Consider the following 26120-nt stretch of genomic DNA (forward strand, 5'->3'; position numbering starts at 1 on the left):
GAAGCTTTTTCAAAGACAAAAAAGTGATTGAAAACAGTAATTAAGTGTGTTTGGAACTGCAGATGACCATTTTATGAAATGATTTATGAATTTAAATACATTGCCTGAACTACATAAAACAAATTGTACAAAAAGTTATCAGACGCGCACAAAGCGAACGAGGTGAATGAGTGATTGAGGCTGTGTGTGAATTAAATTCAGGGAATTATTTCAGTGGAACAGTTTCAGAGACGGCAAGGACTGCTTGGTGCATAGACGGCGCTGTGTGGGTTTTTCAAAATAAAGTACATTTTAACGTTCCATGATATTTAAATTCATTGCAAACTCTGATTATGGTTAGTATAAGTGCGCCAATGTAGGCTATACGTATTATAGGAGATGTACATCTCATATGCTTTACATTGTTTTAACATATTTAAAAAAAAATCTATCTGAAAGTGTGGCGGCTTTTATTTATCGGATTAATTACATGTAGTGGAAACCCTGATCTGCTCAGAGAACAACTTCACACTCAGCATTCGGCTTCTCACTTAGAGGCGCCCTGCACAAATAAAGGGGAAATGACGTCTGGTCAGGGTAGAGGTTGAGATGACAAACCTGTCGCTGTGAATAGGTGGATCATGCGTAAAGATGCAGCATAACATGCGGCCAACCTGATTTACCCTGTTTTTAACTGTTAACTGTGATATTGTGTTTAAGAAAAGAAAATAGCAGAAGTGTTCCATTGATTAAAAAAACGTTTTTGTGTGTTCTGGGCGTCTGGATCGATGATGTGATGGCAGGCGTTACTCAGTGACGTTGCGTTCAGAAACTGAAATACTGACTTTGACAGGCTGCCGCAGTTTAAATGATCCAGAAGCTACTTCGCCGTGTTTGTGGCTCTAAATCATCTTACAGGAGATGGATCCTGATGATTTTTTTTTTCCGCTGTCAATTTAAAGATGTTCACTTGAAAAGAGAAGGTATTTTCTCTTTCTCCTCAGCCTGTATCTTCTACTTAGTGAACTTATAAACTTACAAATAAACTTACTTTCAACTATAATTATTTGGCCCACCCATTTTTTATTAGGCCCTGCCAGAAATGCAATTTCTGGTAATGCCACTGGGCTTAAGGTAGCACATACTGGTTGCACTTTGGACCCCGGTTCAGACTGTTTTTAGACTTAAAGAATTACACAGGTTGCTTAACCTGACTCTCGCCAGAGGGATGTAGTTTTGCCAAGCTCCAAACGGCTCCACACATCCATCTGGACTCGCTGCCATTGGGAGGGATTTCAAAACCACATAAAATGGACGAGCCAATCAGGATTTTTTTGTAGATGTGACATATCAGAGAAGGGACTATTTGGATTCAGACAACAATAATGGCTCGCAGCGAGTAAGAAAGCGGTAACATTGATGCTGTTATGTCTTCAGTGAATATTAATTCTTTAAAAGAACGCCAGAGAAGAGCTTTGAAGGCTTTTGTTAGTGGAAACGATGTTTCTGCCCTTCTCCCGACATGCTTGTAGCATGTCAGTAAAGATGACGGATAAGCGGTTTATCCAATAATATGTAATGATTTTTGATAAGGCCCCTCCTTCTGAAATACATCTCCAAGGGAGCAATCCCAGATGGATGTGTGGAGCTCTGCGGAAAAAAATCTATGTGGCGAGAGTGGTTACCGATTGCTGACAATAAACACAAATAAAAAGCTAGCCAGAATGAGCACAGAAAAACCTTTTTTGGAACCCCCAAAACAAGATATTGGTGCATAAGAATAATACTCTCTACGCAGGTCAGAAAATGGATGGATGGATGGATGGATGGATGGATGGATGGATGGACATTTAGAGTACTTTTGAATTTGTTGTCTGAGTTTCTACTGGGAAAGAAGACAAACTACTGATCATGATTTGATTAACACTTTTTTTTTTTTCCCCTTTTAATCTTTTAACAGATCGCATTAATGACGGTGACGCTATTCCCCATCCGTCTACTCATAGCAGCTTTCATGATGCTACTGGCTTGGCCTTTTGCCTTCCTTGCCTCAGTGGGGCGCTCCGAGACAATTGTCGAACCCCAGTGCCTCTGGAGAAGGTAGGTGCTTTGCTGCTGAAATGAGTCTTTACTCAAAACAGTAATCACCATGAAATCTGTACTTTTTGTCTTTTGTTGTGTCAGCAAATACACTATTATTTCCAACAGTGTAAGGCAGGATGTTGCTTGACATGGTCAAAAGGGTTAAATACACCAATGGCAGATGTTACACACTGTGGTTATTTGTGTAATTTGTATTATCTCTTGACTAATCTCCCTCCTTCTACATGTCCGCCAAGTAACTCATAACATTAGGGAAGATTGATGGAGCTAAAAAGGGGAAAGCATAGAAGAAGACTTGCTGGATGCTTCAAAATACTTTTGGGAGGTGAAAGTTCATCTTCCCACAGAACAATGACCCTTAACATGGAGCCGGAGGTCCATTGGGATATTTTAGATCATGCATATCAAGGAGTTGGTAGTCAAAACTCAGAGCTGAATCCAATTGAGATTTTGTAGAAAAATTTGACGGTTTATGTTGACAGGTGCTGTGCATCAAGTCTGCCTGAGTCTGAGCTATTTAGCTATTTGGGCAAATGTATGTAGATGTGCAAACCTGACTTTCAGCTGCAATTGTGTTGAAGAATTTGTTTCAAAGACTATAACACAAATGCATGCAAGATCTGTTGTTTTCATTTGTAAATAAATTACCAAAACCACTATATCTCTTTTCTTCCACTTCCAAATTGTGCATTGCTTTGTGCTATGACCAAATCTGTATTTCTACCAGGAGTAAAATGCACTGTGGAGAGTATTTGTAATCCAAAGCTAAATGGAAACACCTCTAAGTCATGCTAAATTTTGTTTACAGACTGGTGGACATCATCCTGAGAGTGATAATGCGGATCATGTGGTTTGCGGGAGGCTTTCACTGGATAACTGTAAAAGGGCAAAGAGCTTTGCCTGCAGAAGCACCCATCCTCACCCTGGCACCCCACTCCTCCTACTTTGACGCCATCCCCGTTACAATGACAATGTCCTCGATAGTCATGAAGGCTGAGAGCAAGGACATACCCGTCTGGGGAAGTAAGTAAAATATGCACACACAAATCAAAAGATTGCTTTTTATTATTACGATTAAAAGCAGCAGTGATTATGTTCACCAAATGACCAAACACACATTTGTCTATATATATATATATATATATATATATATATATATATATATATATATATATATATATATATATATATATATAATATAAATAATACTCTAATAATAGTATTATTAGAGTATTATAGTAGAAACTTTGTCTACCTGTGTTTTTGACTTTTTAGCTGAGTGTAGGAGAACCTTTATTTATATATATATATATATATATATATATATATATATATATATATATATATATATATATATATATATATATATATATATATATATATATATATATATATATATATATATATAATGTCACAAATAAGGGTTATTGCTTTAAAATTGCTCTGAAATGGATCTACGGCCTTCTGTTTGTCAATACTTTAAATAAGCTGATTTGGATTGCCTGTGCTGTCAATGACCGCACTTCCCTGATAAGATAGGGTGGACTTTATGCTGCACAGCAGTTGCTACTATCAAAACAAACACTGACAAACGATAAGGACTGCTGCTGGAAAGTCATAAAGGAAACAATCAAAGCTGGTCAAACAGTAAAAAAAAGCTATCTAAACAATCTTAGACAATTCATTAAAAATGACACACTACCCACTTTATCTCATTTAGATAACAAAGGTCACAGTAGTTAACTTTGACATCATACATATTTAGGATTAAATAATGTTTTCTTTCTTCTTCACTTTGACTTTTTTAAAGGAAACTTTGTCTACCTGTGTTATTGACTTTTTAGCTGAGTGTAGGAGAACTTTTATTCTGTAGGAGAACATTCTTGAGCTGTGGTGTGGCTCTGAGATTAATTTCTCACACCAAAAAAATAGTTTTGTCAGCTTGACTAAGGATGGATATATCTGTATCTGTAATTTTTCTCATAAATAGAATAAATTGCAAAGGAAACAATCAACTATTCTATATAATATAATATGATATAATAAGGATAGCTAAAACTCTCAACTAAATAATAATTTTAAAACTTTGATTTATTTCAAATTGTAATCAACCTTAGTGTTTCAACTGGCCAAAAACAAAGCTATCTACCACTTATTTGAATACTCTTATTTGAAGTCATATTTCGACCCATCCTTTTCTTCTGCTCTTATTCATTTCTAGAGTGAATGGACCTTCACATTGTGACCATTTCTATTTTACATTGTTTTTATTTCTTTTAAACTAATGAATTATTTCATTCATGTCTTCTGTGTTATGTTTCTCTTCTGTTTTAACTACTATCCGTCGTTGTGTTCTTGCTGCGCAGCACTTTGGTGCAGCTTGTTTGTTGTATGATGCAAATTAAATAAAATTGACATTTAAATCTAAGCAACCATAGCCGGATGATTGTAAAAGAATTTGCCTGTGAACAACCCGCAGCCCCATGCAGACGTCATGTTGGCCTTTTTCTGGTCGCAGACTGTAGTCACACCACTTTGACACTATATCCTATTAAGTGGCTTGCCCGTGAAGTTACCCTTCTAGCTGCTGGTGCAGACATTGGATCATATATGCCTGCAAGCCGGACCACGCGGTCAATGTTTGTGTCTTATTTTAGTCTTCCTTTCACCTCCTCCTGCCCTAAAGACTAAGTCAGCAATTTGCCACATTGTTAGCTGCAGGCTGAGTGGAGCTCAGCCAAGTTAAAACAGTGTTGCTTGCTTGCATTGCAAGACTAAAACGGCACGCTATTGGTGCAGAATATTTCTGCTAGCGTGTGTCAGAGGCAACAATAAGCTGAACGCTTGGATTGTGGATTGTAATATTCTAAAGTATTAAATATATTAAAAAAAATTGTACTGCTTTATTTTGACTCCAAACCAGTCTGTCCTTACAATGTAAAATAATTGGATTTGTCAGTCATGAATTTGAGTCCTCATTGCCTTTGGAAAAGGAGCCAAGAAGCAGTGCCTGCCAAGCATGTGGAACCCATAATAAGCATTAAGACATGATCAGCTGCCGTCACGTGCGCAGAATGTCTTTTGGAAGGAGCTAGCATTAATCCCTTCCTATCAGTAGGGAACGCAGTCGCAAGCAGCCTCTTCTTCCTGTAGTCCTACCTCCATTTTTTTCTAAGCTTCCAAATCATCTTTTTTCTTGCCACTCGCTTTTCTTTACTGTGTCTCAAACATGTCTGGAAGATTTGGTTTGTATTTTTGCCTTGGTTAAACTTAAATATCCCAAAACATCTTTAACCCTTCAAACCCTCTTAAAAGAAAATTTCGAAACAGTGATTCATGCCTTTATTACAACTCGACTCGATTACTGTAATGCTGTCTGCAGTGGACTCAGCCAGTCGTCCCTTAAAGCGTCTTCAGTTGGTCCAGAACGCTGCTGTTTGTCTTTTAACTGGAGTTGGGGAAAGGGAGCACATCACCCCTATCCTGGCTTCCCACCACTGGCTCCCTGTGCATTTTAGAGTCATTTTAATATTATTTTATTTGTTTTTAAAAGTTGACATGGTCTTGCCCCATCTCACCTCTCTGAGCTGCTGCACCCACACTCTCCTGCCCGTTGCCTCGGGTCAGCTGACCAGCTGCTCCTGGAGGTACCGAGGTCTAAACTTAAGCTCAGAGGAGACGGAGCTTTTAGTGTTGCCATTCCAAATTAGAAGTGACCATTTGTCCACTTTTAAAACTTGCTTTAAGACGCATTTATATTTCTTGGCTTAACACATGTTAAGACTTTTGCTCTTATTCCTTTTATATTTCTATTGTAATCTTTGTTTTGTTTTTTTTATTTTAAATGTTTATTGGTTTATTGTCTGTACAGCACTTTGTCGCAGCCGCTGTTGTTTTAAAGTGCTTTATAAATAAAGTAGTAGTGCTACTTTATTGTTGCCAATATTCCCTTTGCACTTTTCTGTAATTAATACGCTTTTGTTGGTGTTAGTAGTTGAGGTTTATCTTATTTGATTTTGTGAAAGTTTCTTTTAGTTTTAAAGAATTAAGCAGGTTGTATCCGGGAAGTAAAATTGACGCCTGCAGTGTTACATTTTGTAATCATTTGGCAGTATGCTGTGCTGCTTCTGCAATATGTGCAACAGATTTTAACCAATGTCCGCCTCAGCTGCATCTTCCTGAAAGTGAAGTTGGGTTAATTCTTGCGTTACACACATCTATCTCTACAGCGCTTACCCTAAAACCTGCACAGTGATGGATTATAGGTGAGAGCAGCAGCAGCAACATAAAGCGTACTACAACGGGTTGCACGGATCAGTTCAGCACCAGCTAAGATTAGACGTAACCCATTGAAAGAGTGTCCATCACAAAACGCTGTGATGATAATCAGATACTTTCTGTTCAACTCCATTTTCTACCAAAAGCTTCTAAAACATATTTGACTAATATTTGTCAATTTCCAAATTTTTTGATTTTAATGTTTTGAATGATACTGGCATCATGATTTAAATAAGAATAATACTTTGGAATGCAAATAAACAACAGAGCCCAGCTATAAACCCAGATTATATAAACTGTTTCTTTACAATTGTATTTACATTTGCTTGATTATTATTCTGACTAACCAGGAAAACTGACTGGAGTGCTAATAAAGGGGTGGCCATAGTTTAGGTGGTATTTCAGCTAGAAACTAAAATCTGCATTGGCCCCTATTTGTTTCCTGTCATGTGTGATTGTACATAATAAAGCTGTTAATGCAACACTACGAAGCAGTGTAGCAGAATCTGTGTTGATAGGTAAGAACCACATTGAGGGGCTCAGTTAAACAGCGATGAGGTTAAATGATGATTTGTACTGTTGCCTTATGCTCACATCCTGTAGTTATAAAGGGAAGCACAACCTTTGTTGCATGTGTGATCAGCACGTGAGCCTCATCTGATCTATGTTACCGTTTTTGAGGAACCTGCATCGTCAAACGTTCTCAGCTGTGTGTTTAAAATAGCGGACTCAGTTGTGGTGACTTTGGCCTGTGACAAGGATGGGTTTGCTGGTTAACGTTGCTCTTGATCATATGTAACTGTTTCCATGATGAAAGGTCATTCTCCCCCGACGTTCTGCTTTTTCACCTCTGGTAGCTTTGGCTTGTTGTCTGGAGTGAGGTTGTGTTAACTTGTTTAAAGTGTGTCACTTTTGTCCTTTTTGGTACAGTAACAATAATGTTTTCATTGTTAACTGTTAATGTTTTTATTCCCATTTTCTCCTTTGCATTTTTCTTCTAGCTTTGATTAAATACATTCGGCCAGTCTTCGTTTCGCGATCAGACCAGAACTCAAGAAAAAAGACGGTGGAGGAGATCAAGCGGAGAGCTCATTACGGGGGAGATTGGCCTCAAGTTAGTGGATTTACAAAACTGTAATTATGTTATAGCTTAATAATGCTCACAAAGAAGAACTTGTTAATATAAACACATGATTTGCACATTTAATTTCCAAAACTAGTTACTTGTCTGCTACGTCTATTGAGACAGTTTCTGTTCTTGTGTCATGAGTTTTTTAGTTGTTTTTAGCAAAAGACATAGAAATAAGCTGCACAGATTTATAAGTGATTACATTTGTTGGGTTATTTTTTGGTAAATTACTCACTGCAGTAGCTATTGTAGTTAAATCAAAACTCCCAATGCTTTAAGTAACGTGAATGGTGACGGAAAATACTGTTTTAAAAAATACTGATTCTTTTCCCACCTTCAGATCATGATTTTTCCAGAGGGGACATGCACCAATAGATCCTGCCTCATCACCTTTAAGCCAGGTAACCTCTTCTTGGGCATTTCTGTGACTTATATAGGTCAACTAATATGAATATTTGTTTTTATTTTGTGAGCAATGCTGGTAGATGAACATGACCTTAGTTGATGGGTATTTATTTCTGTTTGGCTCAGGTTTTTTTCCTTCTTTCTGTTTGAAAATATTAAAGTTTGCCAACTTGTTTAGATTTAAAATCTTAACGTTGCAGTAGCTTGAAATGTGCTGTCTGAAGCAGCAGCTTCTTTCCCCGTCTGTTCCTGTCGAGATCTGTTGCTCGCGATATCTCATATGCCATGCGTGCGTTTTGTTCTCCGATCTACTCCGCCTCACATACGACAGCTGAACGGGAAATATGTCCCATAACAAATGATCAAAGTCAGAGCTATTTGCTCTAAGACCTTCTGCCGGACGAAACTTGTTGTTCACTAAACTACAGCTGCTTTTAATTCAGCAGCACGTGAAGGGTCCTCTGAGGTCTGCCACTACATGGGCCCAAATGTCAAAACAGCCAAATTTCTTATTTATCTATCTGTATTTATATTGATGTGCCTCAAAGTCAGCTACTATGAATAAATCAATTACACTTTTGACACTGACATGTTAATAACACTGATTATTACCACTGAGTCAGCGACAGGGTGATTGGTGACCAAGCAAAATCTGATCCTACAGACAGAGCTGCTGTAGCAGAAATGACTGAACATGATGTGGTTCTGCAGTCAGTGTACCCATGCTGGTCATAATGTTATGCCTGTTTTTTATAAGTCTGTATAATGCTTCTATTTCTCAATTATTGGTTTTATCCCTTTAATAAAAGGCATTGAGTTGTTATCCTCCTGACATTGTCTCCAACAATTTTACTGTAAATAATAAAAATAAAGGAGACCTTGAAATCTAAGTTTACTCTTTGCCCAAAATAACTACCTAAGTTTACCAATATATTTACTAAACTACAGAACAAGGTGAAGGGTTATCAATGGTTGATTCATACAAGAAAACAGAACTTAAGATCCATGATGGACGTAGCTAATTAAGACGTAAAGCTAGATTTCTAGCTTGTAAACTACAGAAAGCTACGATGTTTGGCTTTGGGCGTCAGACTTCATTACTGAGCTCAGTGGTTCTGTTTGCATGCATTTACATTTAGATTTGTTTAGTTATAGCGTCTTGTCTATTTAAACTTTGTTTTTTATTCTCCTCTAGGAGCCTTTATCCCAGCTGTTCCAGTGCAGCCTGTTGTGATTCGCTACCCCAATAAATTGGTAAGATAGTAATGGAGTACTATTTCATGGCTAAACCTTAGAGGGTAACGATACAGTTGTCTCCATCCTATTTATGCACAAGTTTTTTTATTGGTTTTTAATATCCTGTTACTTAACTAGAAATATATGTGACAGCGGAGCATTTAGAATTTCATGATAACGATTTTAGATTCAGTTCCACTTGTTGCTTTTATATTTTTTAGGTCCGGCTCTAGTAAAAACATCACAGTTTCCTATGTGCTCATAAAGTCTGTCTTGTGTATCTAACAGGACACAATCACATGGACGTGGCAAGGACCTGGAGCGTAAGTCCAGCATTATTATCCTAGTAATTATTAATATAGATATATGGTCTGTGGAATCCTAGTATTTTAAATACAGATTTTTATTCTGCCAGGGAATGGTTAAAGAAATTCTAACTAAAGCTTATTCAGTGTCGGATTTATGCAAAATGCACAGAATGTCTTGATATGGTTAAATAATATAACACAGTGGATTCCTAAAGTTTTCAGCCTGTAACCATGAAAATAACAGTGCCAGAGTCTGGAGACCCCTTTTGGTGGAGTTGGGGGCAATTACAAGAATAAAGAAGTCATTTTATGAGAAATCATACAAGAAAGCATAGTTGTGCTTGTGTTAAATGAGGAATGCTGAGCATCTTTTAAAGTTATAGTTTTATATTGTTTTTATAAATAAGGAAATACTAAATCATTTTAGTATATCAGCATCGTATTTGTAGTGTTAGAACGTTTGTGCTAATGAAAATCTGCAAGATATAAGCTCACAAATTTATAAAGAAAATGTGATTAAAGTTTGATCTATTACACTTCCTGTGACGCAAAATGTTCTTTGACGATCTAGGTAAGAATGTAGCTGAGTAAACCTGAAATACCTGCTCGGCTTATCAAGATGTTGCTTTCTTGTAGAAGTGCTCTAACATTTTCTTAGATGTTTTCCTTCGCCGCGCGTTACCACCAGCTCGCCTCCAGCACATCGTTTTCAACCCCCCGCTGCGCCAACGGCTGTGGTTACAAAACATTTTTGCAATCAAGCAGTATCGGGATAATCTGAGCAGGTATTTCAGGTTTTTACACCTGCTTTCTGGCCTAAAACATGGTAAAAGTTCATTTTGTCAGTGTAAAATATCGGTTTATACACATTTTTGATTCATTTCTGAGTTTATTTTCTTTATTTCTTGCGACCCACCAGGCGGTCCCGCCCCCCCACTTAGGGAACCCCCGCTCTAGCAGTCACCTGTCGTTTTGTTTGTAAAGCATGCCCCCATGCTTTACAAACACATTATCGTTACCTGTATGGGAGCAAGTGTTCAGATAGACCACCCGGAGCAGGGGGGCACGACTTGGCTTGGAGTTAAGAAAGGATGTACTGCTCGCCGTGATTCTGAGGACATTTTGTGGCTTCAGATTTTCTTTGTTTTCAAGTACTCAGTTAAAGGATAAGACAGTCTGATATAAAAATGTTACAACAGTTTATTTTCATGTTATAAGGCATTTGAGTTGAAAACCATTTTTTGGACATTTTGTTATGTGGCTCTTTGCAATGCTGCTGGATTGTAATTCTGGGTCTTGATGCTGAACTGGTTGACCATCTCTGGAGAAGACCGCTGACTTGACAGATGTCCAGAAAACAGGCATTGGCACCCTCCACAAGGAGGGTAAGCTACGAAAGGTCATTGCTAAAGAAGCAGATGGTTCAGAGTGTTGTATCTGAGCATATTCATAGAAAGTCGAGTGAAAGGAAAAGGTGTGCTAAGAAAACTTGCACCAGCAACATTCGTTCGACAGTTTAGAGGAGCTTCACAAGGAGTGGACAGAGGATGGAGTCGCCGCATCAAGAGATGCATGAACAAAATCCTACACATGGGTTACAGATGTCGCATTTTCCGTGTCAACCCACTCCTGAACCAGAGACGACGTCAGAATCGCCTTACCTGGGCCGAGGAGGAAAAGAACTGGAGATTTGCTCAGTCCTGTTTTCAGATGAAACTAAAGTTTGCATTTAATTTTAAAATCAAAGTTCCCAGAGTCTGGAATCCACATTGCTTAAGGTTCAGAGTGAAGTTTCCAGTCAGTGATAGTTTGGGTTGCCATGTCAGCTACTGGTGTTGGTCCACTGTTTTTCCTGAAGTCCACATTCAATACAACCGCCATGAAATTCAAGAGCACTTTATGCTTCCCTCAGCAGAAACGCTGTATGAAGATGCTGGTTTTATTTTCCAGCAGGACTTGGTACCTGCCCACACTGCCAAAGGTGCCAGAAGCTGGTTCAGTGACAATGGTGTTCCTATTCTTGATTGGCCACAAAACTGCCCTGATATTGCGATATATTGAGCAGTTCACCACGAGAACGATAAATGGAAAATAAAACTGACTTATTTTGGGATACTTTCGCAAGTGACCTTTGATACGGGATGTTGTTTTCCCGTTCATTCCCTGCCAAACAGGCGTGTCTGAAATTAGAACTTCAATCTAGTTTATGCGTCACATAACATAAATACCCTCGTTGTACGCACATATTATGTTTCTAATGTAAATTTATTGACTGATTAAAATGAAAAGCTACCCTAGGCATAGGACGCGTGAACACTACTTATGTGCTGGAGGCGTCTGGTGTGTTTCCTCCTCTATTGTCAGCTTCAGTCTGGGGTTCAATGTCTGTTGTTGCTGCCAGAAGAAGTGTGACAATTTGGTCAAATGTGAATGAGTCCGTTTATATTGACTTTGACACAAATTGATATCGCTGAATAATTTAATTTATATGGAAAAAACATTATTTTGACCACCCTAATTCAGAGAACAAAAACCTGTTGATTTTGTGAAAGAAAACAGATGCTGGAGCCGTGAAGAAGAAATATTTCTGGGCTTCTGTTAGATTTTTCAGAGCTGCTTATCGGGACAAAAAATACTTTTCATCTGCTAGTGTTACTGGTACAGCTTGGGTTTGTGCTGTATTAAATGCTATGATTGCATGTTACCTGCCGTCATTTAGCCAGATATTCATACAAAATAATATTACAGAGCATGACAGTCGAGAGAAAAAAAATAAATAAAGTACTTTGCTGAAATTAATAAACACTTTTTCCATGTATGTAGATTCTATAAAATCCTGAATGTTTTTATTTGGTCACTCATGTTTTTAATTTTTCTACATTCCAGATTTAAAATCTTGTGGCTAACCCTCTGCCAGTTACACAATGAATTTGTGATAGAGGTAAGTAAAAACTATGATTATTATGTGCGTCTTCCTGCTTTGGTCAAGGGTCACTTACCAGACAAAATTTCAAACATTCATTGACTAATAAAAACAAGAACTTGACCTTAGAGTGATACTCAAACTACTTTTTTTTCTTGTCACATTTGTACTTTTTTTCTTATCTGTTTAGTTTTGTATGTCCCTTTTTAAATGATAGAGAGGTCACCTTTTATGTTTGGTCTTTGTACAGTTCCTTCCCATTTACACCCCTTCAGAGGAGGAGAAGAGGAATCCTGCTCTCTTTGCTGTCAATGTGAGACGGGTCATGGCCAAGTAAGTGAAATGTATTGATCTTTTCTTGGCAGGCGTGAGAAATCATACTGTTCTGTACAGTACATTTTGGTTTGTGCATCACCACAAGTAACAAGAAGGATGCTCAGAAGGCCACTGATTTGTTAAGGTTGAGCACCTAATCATGATGATCTGATCAGTGTTCACTAAAAAACGTGATACGCTTGTGATGAAAGCATAAATCTTTGCTTAGAACAGATACCTTAAGCAAAGTATTGATTTTTTTTCCTGTCATTGTCCTGTCATCTGCGGTGTGCACAGAGCCCTGGGGGTACCCATCACAGATTATTCATTTGAAGACTGCCAGCTGGCAATGGCAGAGGGCCAGCTGAGGCTGCCGGTCGACACCTGTCTGCTGGAGTTTGCCAAGCTCGTCAGGAGGCTGGGGTTAGTCAACTTTTCTAATGCATAGCACTCATTACAGGGAACCAAGTAACAGCCACGAAAGTGAAACGGTGAAAAAAAACACAACAGGAGCTCGGCAGGGATCTGATTCCTGGCAGCAGTTTTGTGGAGAAATGCTGTGGGTATTTAGGCTTGTATTTATCAGAAGGATTACGAACACTATTCACATTTCATTGTCTAGATCTGGTTTAGGACAGATTCTTCATATATTGAGCTGTACAAATTATCTCTGATAATTGATTGGTTATTGGTGCTTTGTCATCTAGCAACTAATAGGAAAGTTATAGTTCCTTTTAATCTACTAGAGAAGTGGTAGTGTGATGACTTTGTATAAGAAATATTGTAAAATTCATTGAGATATCATCTCTAAATGTCAGCCAAATTATCCTCACAGTTGAAATTTCCAAGTATCAGTTGTCTGTTGTTGTTTTTATTTTGATGATGCATAAAATGTTACAAGATTTTAAGAGTTTCCTCCCATGCGGTCACAGGCTGAAACCCCAGAACACTGAAAAGGTTCTGCAGGACTATGGGAACAGAGCCAGGAAGCTGGAAGGGCAGAAGCTGGACTTGGAAGACTTTGCTCACTTCCTCGATGTGCCAGTTTCCGATATGCTGCGCGACATGTTTTCTCTTTTCAACGAGGTAAAGACCTAATCCTTACAACTACAACTCACTGTGTGGTGTTACAAGTTTGACTTGTAGCTGGTATGTAATTGGCAGAAAATATAGTATGCAGTAGAGAAATGGGTAAAATAAAAAAACATAGTTACCGTTATCATTTATCCAACAGTTCTCTCTATGCTCAGAGCTGCATTGGTTATTTTATGTTTTCTGCACAAAGTTTTATGACAGTTTTGTCTGTGAAAGGTTAATTAAGTTAGGCTGTAATTGATCATTAAACTTTTACCAGATAGAAAGTCTCACACTATGTGGTTATTGAACCAACTTTACCTTTTCATTATGGTGCCTTCACACCGAAAGTCAATGAGGCGGCCTGATTTAGAGATTATTTCGAGATTTAGATTTCGAGATACGATCAGAGCGACTCAATCAGCGCGGTGAGCGGAGCGCAACCTGCTGTGACTATTGTAGGAGTTTTAAAATCTGAACTTTTCTGTCAATTCGTGTCACGTCAGCCAATCAGGGATTGGCTGTTGCTGTGACACAGAGTGAAGGAGCACAGCAGAGACAAAGCTTATTTACAATCAAAATGAAAGATAGAAAAAATGAATGTTGACATGGGATGAAGTAAGGAATGCTCTTTAGAGGTTTGTGGGTGGCTTTGAAGAAAGCCGTTTTAATTAAGCACATAAAAGGACTGTTAAATCATTCATCACTCTGTCTGCCCGGCCTCTTGCTCTGCTCTCCCGCTGCTCCTGTCTTAGCTCCAGTGCTGGTCACGGCTAGGCACCGCCTCGGCGCCCACTCGGTGCTCTCCCGGCCAAAAACAATTCCTCCAATGGCATCTTATTCTTTATCTTGTGGAGGCCACATAATCTTACTAAACTTAAAGGAACCCCATGTCATGATGCTCCCACAGTGTGTAGCTATTGCAGGCTTTGCAGAACTTGATGCTGTTTGATGGCACAAATCAGCCGAGGCGTTCATTTTCTGTTTTGCGTGTGAGTTAGCATATGCTAATTCAGCAGCTTGGTCCGTGCTTCAGTTATTTATGTTCAACCAGGCTGTGCATTTATAGTTAGAAAACGAAAATTATTTCTGTATTTTATTTATTTTTTTAACTAAGACTTGTTTTAATTCTTCTTTTCCAGCATGAAGATGGAAGCATGGACATTAGAGAATATGTTATAGCCTTATCCGTCGTGTGCAGGCCCGCCAAAACTCTGGAAACCATGAAATTGGCCTTCAAGGTATGTTTTGGTTCTGTCTTTGTGTCAAGTAATTTATGTTGTAGTGGAATAAAGTGAAAACAAGACGAATAAAACAAGTTAACACGGTGTATTTATTTTGCCATCAGATAACATGAAGCATTGTGTGCTTGTTGCCCCAGCCTGAGTTTAATTAAATCTGTCAGCTTAATAAACATTTCTTCCCAAGTGTAATGTACTGCTGCGCAGATGTCCTTTCCATAGCAGTGTGTTATAAATGTGCATTAAGGGTTGGTATTTGCTTAAACCCACAGAAGCCAAGTAAACTTGTTAAGTAGTCCATCCTTTCAAAAAGGAGCAACTAGATATGCTTTACTTTCTTACTCATATCTTCCTGTCTCCTTTTCTGCAGATGTTTGAGGCAGAGGAAGACAGTGCCATCACAGAGATGGAGCTGGCAGTTATCCTGAAGACCGCTTTAGGCATGGCTCACCTGGACGTGTCCCGTCTCTTTACAGCCATTGATGTAGACGACACGGGGAAGATTACGTTTGGTAAGAGCATGCATGAAATCATAAATGGTTGTCTAAATGAAACAGTCTAAATGAAGCAGTCTAAACAGTCTCAGTAGCAGCTGGTTTGTAATGTTGTCTCTGGCACCCCCTTGTGGTCTTTTCAGATAAGTTCAGAGGTTTTGTGGAGGAGAACCCAGACTTTGCTGATGACTATCTTCACACTGAAAGTGTAGGTCCTCAGAGTGGACCTTGCCACGATCACCACAACCAGAGCAGCCCATCTACTATCACCCTGCAAGGCACTGCCAACACCAAAACAGCCAACGGTATCTGCCCCGACTTCAGCCCTAAAGACCATGGCGGCACAGTAGATGGGCTCACGAAGAAACACAACTGAAAGAGGTTTAAAAAAAATCAGAGGGAGCAAGCAAACACCTCTCCTGGTGAGAGGATTCTGTAGGGGGCAATGTTGGTTATCTATTAGTAACTTGATGGTAAAGGACTGCATTTCATTAACCACAACCATAAAATGAAGTTTACCCTTTCTTGTTAGTATTGTATCCATGAAATATCTGTGATTTCAGACAGTAAACAGCAGTTTGGTACAAAACTTTTTTTTTTTTTTTTTTGCCATAGGAAGAATTGTCATAACGCCAGATATTGGCTTTTTTGGGATACAATGCTGAAATACTTGAAGGGCAAGCACTTATTAGGATTCCTGGGGTCAATTTTAATTTATTTTTATTTTCTCCCCCGGCATTGCATGATTTTAACGGAAATTTACCAAGACGCAAACAATCTCTGGATTGTAAAGAGAACACAACTGTTGTGTGAAATCTATTTTTTTCTTTTTCTTGGAACGTTTTATCCATTTCCTCTCTTTAATGGTAGCTGCCTTTTGAACTTTTAAATGAAAATGCAGAATTAAGGGGCTCATGTTATATTGAGCAATTATTTTTGTGAAGAAGGAAGGCCCCGGGGAACCAGTGAAGAATGGCTGGAAGCACGTAGCTTCAGTAGGCACATTTGAGGTTGTCTCGGGTCTCTGCACGTCTATGATTAGAATCGCTACGACTGTGTGTGTGCGTGCGCGTATGAATGAGTGTGTGTGTGTGTGTGTGTGAACACAGTGATATAATTTAGCTCAGGGTTCAGTGACAAAAATGGAAAACTTAACAATGATGTCATGGTTTTTGACTATTTGTAGGTTACATGCATGTAAACTGTCCTTTGCGCGAGTGGTCTCCTGTCCTGTCGCCTCGTAGTTTCATACAGTCGCATCTTTTTGTTCTCTCGTGTTTTTTTTTTTTTTGTTTGTTTTTTCTGTTTTGTTGCATTTGATGTGACACAACTTGGACCAAAATTCATCGGGTGATTTAATTAAACACCTTTTTATGTCTTTGTTTGCCTTTCATGTAGACGAGGGCCAGTGTGAGATTCTCAAAATGAAACAAGAATATCACACTTTCACCACATCACAATATTAACGAGACCTAAAACAAAAATGTATGACTCAATTTAATGGCGTTTATTCAAAAGCATGTGGCAGAGGGGCAGCTGGAGGAAACTGCTGCATTCTCTGGCATCTCATTAATACGAACCTGAACCTTGGAAGTGGTACGGACAAAGGACGTTTTTATGTTTTCTGATTGCGAAACCATAACAATTTAAACTGCGGTGTACTAGTAACCTCCTCGTATGGCAGTGCTATAACCGGTTAAAAGGGATCACATTACAACGTGCAACCATCACATTCTCAAAAACCTTGGAGCCACGCGATGCTGTCGCATATGATTGCTCAGTTTTTACCCTGTTAAAAATGAATATCCACCTGATACATGTTGAGACCATGTTTCTGAGTGGGGTTTAGTTTGAGTCCATACTCTTACATGTATGCTATACATGGATTGAATATATTTAGAACTAACTAGGGTTAAAGGGAGCTGCTTCTAAAAGATAAATTAAAACTCAAACAAAGGAAGATTTCAGACTCTTTTTCATCAAGTGAAGGAAATTGTTTAAATGATCACCTAGTTTTGGTCGTCCTCCTTTTGGTTTTGACTTGAAATCTAGATATTGATTTCCTGAATGTTTGGTATCTTAGTAACATTTGCAAATATCTAAAATGAAGTTTTTTGCTGGTCTATAATAAAAAATGGGGGGGGGGGGTTAGGGTTATGAGAAATGCAAACAGCTGCCACCTAAATTTGAACAACCTTTGTTGTTTACCTCTTTCAGTTTATACCAATGATGCTAATTGTTTTTTAACAAATGAACTTTTCTTTCTTCTTCTGCAGAAACGAACAAAATAACAAACCGTTTTTGCTTCTGTCAGACGTTGCTGTGCTTTACTTTCTGCAATTTTATCCACTAAAATATAATAGTTAGAAGGAAGACCTCCCCTGAGAGGATTAGGTGACTTGCTTTGCAGTCCGTATCCAACTTCATTTCCGAAGTTCCCATCTTGTTTGTGCCCTTGGATCCTTTATATATCCTCCTTTTTGACTTTGAGTGAAGCAATATTCCTCATATTTTTAAGCCTTCTCCAGATGAATGCTTTTTGAACGTTCTAATATGTATTTTGAATATTCCAGATGCGGGACATTTAGTGAATTTTTGATATACGTATATGAATGGTTAATATTCTTTTCACTGCCATGGCAAAGATCTATGATCTTCTCTGTTTTGCAGTTTGTATTGATCATGACAAATGAGCCACATTTTTTGTTTTCCTTTTCTATAATCTTAGTTATTTTGTGCTTTATTGCTCCTACACAGTGTAAAGTTTTATTGCTATACTATTACTGTTGGCGTTGAGTCGACTGCTTAAGAACAAAAATGCAGATTTCATATGGAAACCTATAGCCTTGATAGCCTCTACAGAATTTTTATGCTAAAAAGAGAATGTACAGACAATCTTGTCACAATCAGAAGCTCTCAAAAAGCGCTGATCTCCAGTGGACATTTTCCTAAGACGTCATGGTTTTCCAAAATTAGCAGAAGACTTTTTTTTTTTTCCTCCTCTTATGTTTGAGATGTGCAGGTTGAACTAAGTGCGAGTGCATTGAGTGCTTGAGCCCTGAGGTGACGTGCCACCACATGACGGGCCGGGATCACTCAAACACCCCAGACTGCACACAAACTATCTTTTCCTGTTTTATGACTATCTTAAAGTATTGTCCTCCTGTTACTTTTTCCTTCATGTTTTTGTGTATTTGAAAGTTTGCACTTTAGAGTGTTTTTATTTTTGTAAAGACAAGGTCAGAAAGCTCTGAAACATGGTAAGTTTATAGGCTACAGTATTTAAATTCACTTTTATTACTTTCTTCTGTAAAGGGAGCACAAAGAAAATGGAGGATCAGAAAAGAAAGTGGTCTCTTTTCTTTATTTCCTCCTTTTTTTTTAATTCAGTTTAAGTCCTTAATGAAATTCATCCTATTTTCTTTTTCTCAGGATTGTGAAACTTAGTAGCCTAAAATAAATGTGTGAACTCATTAGACTTGGGAGCCAGAAAAAAGATGTGATCATGTTTACACCCTGAAGCAGAGAAGTATTAAATGTTGTCCTGCAGTAATCTCATTTAGAAAGACTATTAATACAGTTGGCTGTACTTTAGGGAAATACCAACGTATTTGTGCACAAGCAGGACATCTATGGAAATGCATTAAACAAGAATTGATTCTGAAAGACTTTTACCAGAAAGAAATGATGCATTTTTTTAAGTGTGTTTTAAACAGGATATCTGATTATACATCCTCAGCAATTCAAATGTACACTTTTTGGTTTCTAAAAATAGTGTTGAGGTTGAATGAATACAAATTGATTTTCAATTCAGTTCCCCTTGATATGAATACCTCCGTAGATGCGTATATCTTCTTTTTTTTTTTTTTTTAACCAAATGTGATATCTTCATGTGAGGAAAACCTAAACCTGCAAGAGACAAACTTATTTATGCTATTGCTGCCCGTTTGTCACAGTTTGTTCTGCAGTGAGCCTAAGACGAAAGACCGGTGTACTCTTACAGAGTGATATTGTCTTTCCGATGGCTTATTGTAAGTCAATCACAAGTTCTTGTTTGTTTGTTTCTCTAGTTTTATTTCCTGTCTTTTTCTATATTAAACAAGTTTTATTTTATTACTGCATTTTGATGCTGAAGAGTAATTACAAAAAAGCTATTTTGAATCTGTTCATGATGGCTATTATGTAACTTGTCAATGTGACTCTTGGATGAAATTAAAGAAAAAGTGTTAATATGCAACCGTGTTGGTCATTCTTAGAAAATTTGGATTTTTTTTTTTTTTGACAAAAATTCATTCAATTACAGTGTCCAGTCCAAGAATTATCAGCAGTGCAACAATATGTTTGCAAATATCAGTTAACTTTACATTTGTCTGTAATTGTAAATATTAATCTTAAGGAAAGTCTTTAAAGTTTTGTTTGAGTAAAAAACATTTAATTTTCATAGTTGGACCAATGCAATTTAAAGAAAAATGAAAAGTTCATTATCCTGACAGTAATGTCTCCCTCTTGTGGGAACACATTGAACTTGCATTTTTGCAGAACATAAATGTATCCTTCTGGCATAACTTGCACCTTTATTGCACAAGTAAATTATTCAAAGAGCGTTTAGACATTTTTGTTTTTTAATGTAGCCTTCTCCCAAATGTAACTATAAAAAAAACAGAAAGGGCGCACACATTCCACCCAAGTTTAAAGGAATAAAACGGTTTTGTCAAATGAAAAATAAAACGGAATAAACCCTCTGCCCTTGTCACTCACTGAAACTGGGGGAAGCATCTGTCAAATAATTAGTCAACACATTTTACTTTTGTTGGCCCTCTTACCATAAAATCCCCAATTAAAATTGTGTAAAGGAGGGAGAATGTATTGGGAATTCAGCTGTATTGAGAGTTACATGAAAGGACAGCAAATGGCTGTCAGAATAGAGGTAACACAGAATTAGCAAAAATAACCTGTATTTTTGCAGCTGACTATCTGAAAACCCAGTTACTAATAACTAATGAATGTCTTGGATTTCATCAGCACCCAGACTAAACCTTATATTTTACTAATAGAGCTATAAATCATCCCCCCCCCAAAAAAACAAAAAAACAAATCAAATTAATTATGATCCAGTACATTCACCCTTCTTTTCTATTTAAGTTGTTTTGATTATCTTTTTTTTATATGCAATAATGTACAACTATATTTAATTTGTTTTGCAGCCCACTATTTCCACTTACATGTCTTTGTAGTTTTATTTCACATTGCTGTTTGTTAACATTTGTACACAAAGTAAACCAAGCTCAGATTTTAGAGCGATTCAGCTGAAAATGGTTAGTGAGGACGCTGTTTCATCGAATAAAACATCCATTTTGTAATGTTCACATATGAGTTTTTTCCTGAATATTAGGTGATCTATTCTTTTTATTACATCCCAACTGGATTATTATTATTTTGTCTTGTCTTTCAGTGTAGCATTAAGAATTGCTATTGGATCCAAGCACCTGTCGGTATTTGTGACAGTGCATATGTGTATGTAAGGTTTATCCATAAGAACAATGCTCTATAGTGCTTGGGAGGAGCTAAAGACCAGCCCCCCAGAACACCGAGGCAGACACCAGCGAAACCAGAACCCCAGATGTCTGATAGAGCTCCCAGAGCAAAGGGGCCTAAGGAGGACCATCGTAGGGTTAGCTGCCTCCCCGATCACAGGAACAAGCTGAGGAGAGCCCCAGGAAACCCCCCAGCAGCCACAGCCCACGGGAGCTGAAGTGACAAGCTTGTGGGCTCTGCCAGCAGCCAGCTACACTAGAGCTGATCCAGTCATGGGCCCAGAGACCTAAAGCCCAGGGACACCCCACTGGGGTGTGGGTTGTGGGGTGACAGAGCTCCCCGACAGAGCCATGGAGCCCACTACCCTGAACCTGAGTCCACACTCCAGCCCTAACCCCCTGCCCAGATCCCAGCCCCGACGACCCACGAGATGAGTTTTTGATAAAATCAGATGGATGCCACTCAATTCAGCAGTTTCCTGTAAAGCTGATTATTTATCCACTTAGTGGTATTGTCTTAAATAGCAGTATTGCTGTGGGGTTGGGGAGGGGCAGCAGCGTGTTCTGGAGAGTGGTTGACACTGCTAACATTGATCAGAGCCAGACACTCCCCCTGGTTATTGGTTGTTTCTGTCTGGGAGCAGCGACAACTGGAAGGAGCAAGAAGGGCTTTATCTTTAGTATTTTTCACAGATCATCAGCCTCATATTTCACTGTCAGGACATAGTGACAATTTAAAAAAAAATATGTAAAAAGAAATACATTTATACAAAAGTTACCTACTGCAGCTTTAACAGAAGGTCGTTGTGTCTGAGAGACCTTCAAACGTTTTGCTTCATTTTACTTTTTCCACTACATAGAAAGTACTCTTCGACCTCTGCTTCTGGATTCTTTTTTTTTCAAAGCATTTGTCTTCTCTGTATATAACTATGGTTGAATAGGAATGTATGTAACTGAATTTGATCTGTATGATTTGATTGCATTGATCGTATCGGTGTATAAAAAAAGTTGTCTGGCAAAGCGCCTTGGGATAACATCAGTTGTGAATTTGTGCTATTGAAATAAACAGAATTGACCTGAATTGTGAAAGGAGACTTGTACTGTGTTGTTCAGTAGCTGACATGGTTGTCTGGGTTTGAGGAGCAAAGTTCTAATTGTCTGAAACAAGTGCTTCTGGACATTATAATGAGTGTAGAATTTCCTTCATGCATCTTGTGTTCCTTTTCTCTTTTCTTATAAAGTAGACGCTGGTCAGAAAAAAGGAATGTTCTGATTGGCTTTTTGAAGCAGAACCAAAATAAGAATGGATACAAAGCTGCCAGGACGTGTCGCTCAAAGACGGAACGCTTTAATTCACACATGTTTTTCTGTTTACCTTTCATTGTCAGCTATGCATCCCTACCCATCATTTTTCCATCTTGCCTTTCCACTTTGTTCATCTCTCCTGCTCCCTCCCATCCCTTTCCTTTCCCTCTTCCTCTCTGGGTCTCAGCTGTTGCATTTATGAAAACAAGACACTCGATTATGTGCGACTTGTTGTTTGTCGAAGCTCCATTCGAAATCTTATATTTCCAGCACGACTTGCATTGACCCAACAATTTCTGCTATGAGGCCCAAGGATTGATTGATTGATGGTTGCACTTAAAAGGTGTGTACATTGTGGAGGGGGCAGATTTAGGAATTAGAGGCCAATTGATCACAGTGAGTGGCTTGCATACAAGAAGGTGTCCTTCTGGACATGATGGGGTCATAAATCTGTCCGTGGGGAGGGAGCTGATTGTGTTATTTGATGCCCTGATCCTGTTTTGGTTGAGTTGGAAACCGGCGAGGCTGGGGTGTTGGGAATTATTAGTGTTTAGGCCATTGAACATCACACATAATAAGATTTATGGTTCTGCAGGCCATGTTGGTTGGTCAGTAGGTTGGAGGAAGTAGAGATAAAAGGAAAAAGGGGACGTGGTTTTCTAGCAGATAGCCGGATGTTGATAGTAAAGCTCGACCGATACCGTTGTTTTTAAGGCAGATGCCAATTATTTTGACATCAGTCTAACCGATACCCGATATGTGCTGCCAATTGTTTTGGGACCGATTCTTGAGGCTGGTGTTGTTGTTTTTTTCTTCCTGCATTTACATGATTGAAATTACGCAATGATAACAAATGTTATACAAGTCTCAAAACTTGCATTTTAATCAGCTAACGGTACACTGAAAACAATGTGCCACAACTCTTACGGCAGCACTTTTGCTCACACTTAATGAATGTTTCACAGCGAGAAAAGAGCTTCTTTATTTCACTGGGGAGAAGCGGGAAAAAACACTGATCACTGCTGCAGTGTATGGACATTATTTTATGTAAAGTCAGATGCTGTAAGCCTGGTGATTGCTATTTGTTTTTATGTGGATACATGATTCTCCATGGGAACAAACACACGCACAGCAGTTGCAGCTCACCAGCTGGAGATCACATGTGGGTTTTCAGACAGAAACAGACTCACACCACTGTTCTCTCCCCATCATAGTGAGATAGAGACAAACATTCAAAGGGTGGATACAGCTAAATTAGACAGCTAAAACTACATTGACAGTTGAAAACATACTCTTGTTGTTGGTACCCAGTCTTACAACATTACCAGCCACTCTCTACCCAGAAGGGAGTGGCAATGTAAAAGAACATCAGAAGTCTTGAAAGACGATTACATTTGTCTGCTAAATTTAGTTGATGGCCTTAATGTCAAAGTGTTTCTCAGCGGCCCTCACGTGCCCATTAATTGTGGAGATTAGATTTTTTCAGGTCTGATGCTAAACAAATGGCTGAAAAAAACATGCAAACAAACAACTGTAACCTTCATAGACAACTTTAACATCTTTTGGGAGAGGAGACATTTGTTCAACAGAGATGGTTTCTCTCTAAATAGATCAGGTGCAAACCTGCTGATTTCAAACACCTTCTATTCTGTGAACCATGCACCATCAGCCTTGTCCCAAAACAAAGCTCAACCACTGCCAAAACAAATGATAAGCCCAGTACAGCCCGAACAAGCCAAGATAAAGATACCCAAAAAGAGTACACAGAAAGAGGCTACGTCAGAACTACAGGAGGATTCATCCCAAATCTTATCAGGAGGACAAAAAGAGGACTCTCCTTTAACTCCCAAAGAGAACCAAAAACCTCCATCCCCACAAACACCAGTCCAGACTGCCCCCACCTCCCCTTCTTCTCCACAAAGCCCAGATGTTCCTTTTCTGGAATTTTTTCACAACATGAACAAAGTATTTAACATTAGTCTACAGCTGACATCCTCTCCACATAGCCATTCTGACAACCGCAGCTGTCACTAAACCAGCATCCTCCAAAGGCCGCAGAGCCCCAGATCATCCTCCTCTACGTATCATGGAACATGCCTGTGCTCGGGACCTTCAGATAACTTCTCTATGATACACACCGGGCCCTAGCAACAACCTTATCAGACATGACAGTTTCCAGCATCAGCTTGGGGCCTTTTGCGGGAGATTATGGAATATCTGTGATATGTGGCAGAAATAAGAAACACAAAAGGATAACAAACAGGATCAAACAACCGTACTTAAAAGTCATAAACTGTCAGATGCAACCTGCCACAGAGACAGCATCAACCACAAAGTCATATAAACTGGGTTTACTAAACAATTGATCTCTGTCAGGAAAATCCCTTTTAATTAATGTATTCATTATTAACAGTAATCTTGATGTAATGTTTTTAACAGAAACATAGTTACATGAACTTAATGAAGAACATATTCTGTTGGAGTCGACTCCAACAAACTGCGATTTTCTTTGTGAGAGCAGACAGCAAAGGAAAGGTAGAGGAGTGGCAACATTGTTTAATGAACATTGTTTAATGAAAAAGGTGTTTTGGGGAAAATTCGACTCTTTTGAACATTTGGCTCTCCAGGTAAAGAGCCTGGTACAAATTATGTTTCTGAATGTTTACAGGCCTCCTAAGTCCACATCAAACTTTTTTTAACGATTTTAGTGACCTCCTATCTGTGATATGCATTAATTATGACTGTTTAGTTATTGTGAGAGACTTCAACTTTCACGTTGACAACCCTGAAGACAGAAGTGCAAAATAAATGTGTGACACACTTAGAAATTTTAGTTTAACTCAACATGTTAAACAGCCAACACACAAACAGGGACATATTTCAGACTTAAACAAAGGTCTAAAAATTTCACAGGTCAATGTAACTGATGTTGCCCTATCTGATCACTTTTCTGTTACCATTGAAAGCATAATTTCCAGTGACTCATTTGGCCAAAGGAACATCGTAAGAAAACGGACCTTTAAGGACAATGCCACGGAAACTTTTATTCAAGCTTACTCTGCTACTTCAACCTTGGGCTGCAACTCAGTAGATGAACTAGTAGATAACTTTCAGTTTAAAGTCTCAGACATCATTGACTGCATTGCTCCAGTTAAAGTGAAAGTTTTTTCCGGGAAGAAAAAATCTCCGTGGAGAAATGCTCCAGCTGTTAGATGTGAAAAAAGGGAGTGTCGAAAAGCTGAATGCAGGTGGAGAAAGACCAGACTCCAGGTTTACTATGAAATCTATAAAGAGAGACTTTACAGATATAACTTACAACTGAAAAATGCGAGGGAATCTTTCTTCTCTGAGATCATCAACAAAACATTAATAATGCTTGTGCGTTATTTGCCACAGTTGACATGTTAACAAATCCTCCTATGTCCGTGGCCTCTGAACTCCACTCCATCAGGGCCTGCAATGAATTTGCTAACTTCATTACTGAGAAAATCCTAAAGATCAGAGGATCAGTTTGTACATCCATATCAACTCCAGAACCAATGCTGTATGCAACTGGAACTTATCTTGGGAAAATGTCCCAATTCAGCCAAATAAACTACAAAAGCTTAGAGGAGATTATTCAGCAGCTAAGTTCCTCCTCCTGCTTCTTTGATGCTCTACCCAGAGCTTTCTTTAAGAAAGTTTTGCCTGTCATAGCGTCTGATTTGACTCATATAATAAAGACGTCCCTTCTGTCAGGTGTTTTCCGCCAAGCCTTAAAAACAGCAATTATCAAACCACTGCTGAAAAAGAACAA

At 38.5% G+C, this 26120-nt stretch overlaps 1 protein-coding gene across 1 annotated transcript in view; it reads left to right on the top strand.

Moving 5' to 3' along the window:
- Nucleotides 1–19722, top strand: part of LOC105918276 (lysophosphatidylcholine acyltransferase 1) — a 33241-nt gene extending 13519 nt beyond the window's left edge. Inside the window, exons 2-14 of the mRNA XM_012853326.3 lie at nucleotides 1940–2079; nucleotides 2891–3105; nucleotides 7362–7474; nucleotides 7830–7890; nucleotides 9090–9148; nucleotides 9419–9453; nucleotides 12325–12379; nucleotides 12612–12694; nucleotides 12974–13099; nucleotides 13609–13762; nucleotides 14893–14991; nucleotides 15362–15503; nucleotides 15629–19722. Of these exons, the coding sequence (XP_012708780.2) occupies nucleotides 1940–2079; nucleotides 2891–3105; nucleotides 7362–7474; nucleotides 7830–7890; nucleotides 9090–9148; nucleotides 9419–9453; nucleotides 12325–12379; nucleotides 12612–12694; nucleotides 12974–13099; nucleotides 13609–13762; nucleotides 14893–14991; nucleotides 15362–15503; nucleotides 15629–15861 (1515 nt within the window). The 3' untranslated portion in view covers nucleotides 15862–19722. The remainder of the gene's footprint in view (nucleotides 1–1939; nucleotides 2080–2890; nucleotides 3106–7361; nucleotides 7475–7829; nucleotides 7891–9089; nucleotides 9149–9418; nucleotides 9454–12324; nucleotides 12380–12611; nucleotides 12695–12973; nucleotides 13100–13608; nucleotides 13763–14892; nucleotides 14992–15361; nucleotides 15504–15628) is intronic.
- The last annotated feature ends 6398 nt before the right edge of the window (nucleotides 19723–26120 follow it).

This window comes from Fundulus heteroclitus, unplaced genomic scaffold (genome assembly GCF_011125445.2).
Source record: "Fundulus heteroclitus isolate FHET01 unplaced genomic scaffold, MU-UCD_Fhet_4.1 scaffold_366, whole genome shotgun sequence".
In the NCBI taxonomy this organism is placed as follows: Eukaryota; Metazoa; Chordata; class Actinopteri; order Cyprinodontiformes; family Fundulidae; genus Fundulus; species Fundulus heteroclitus.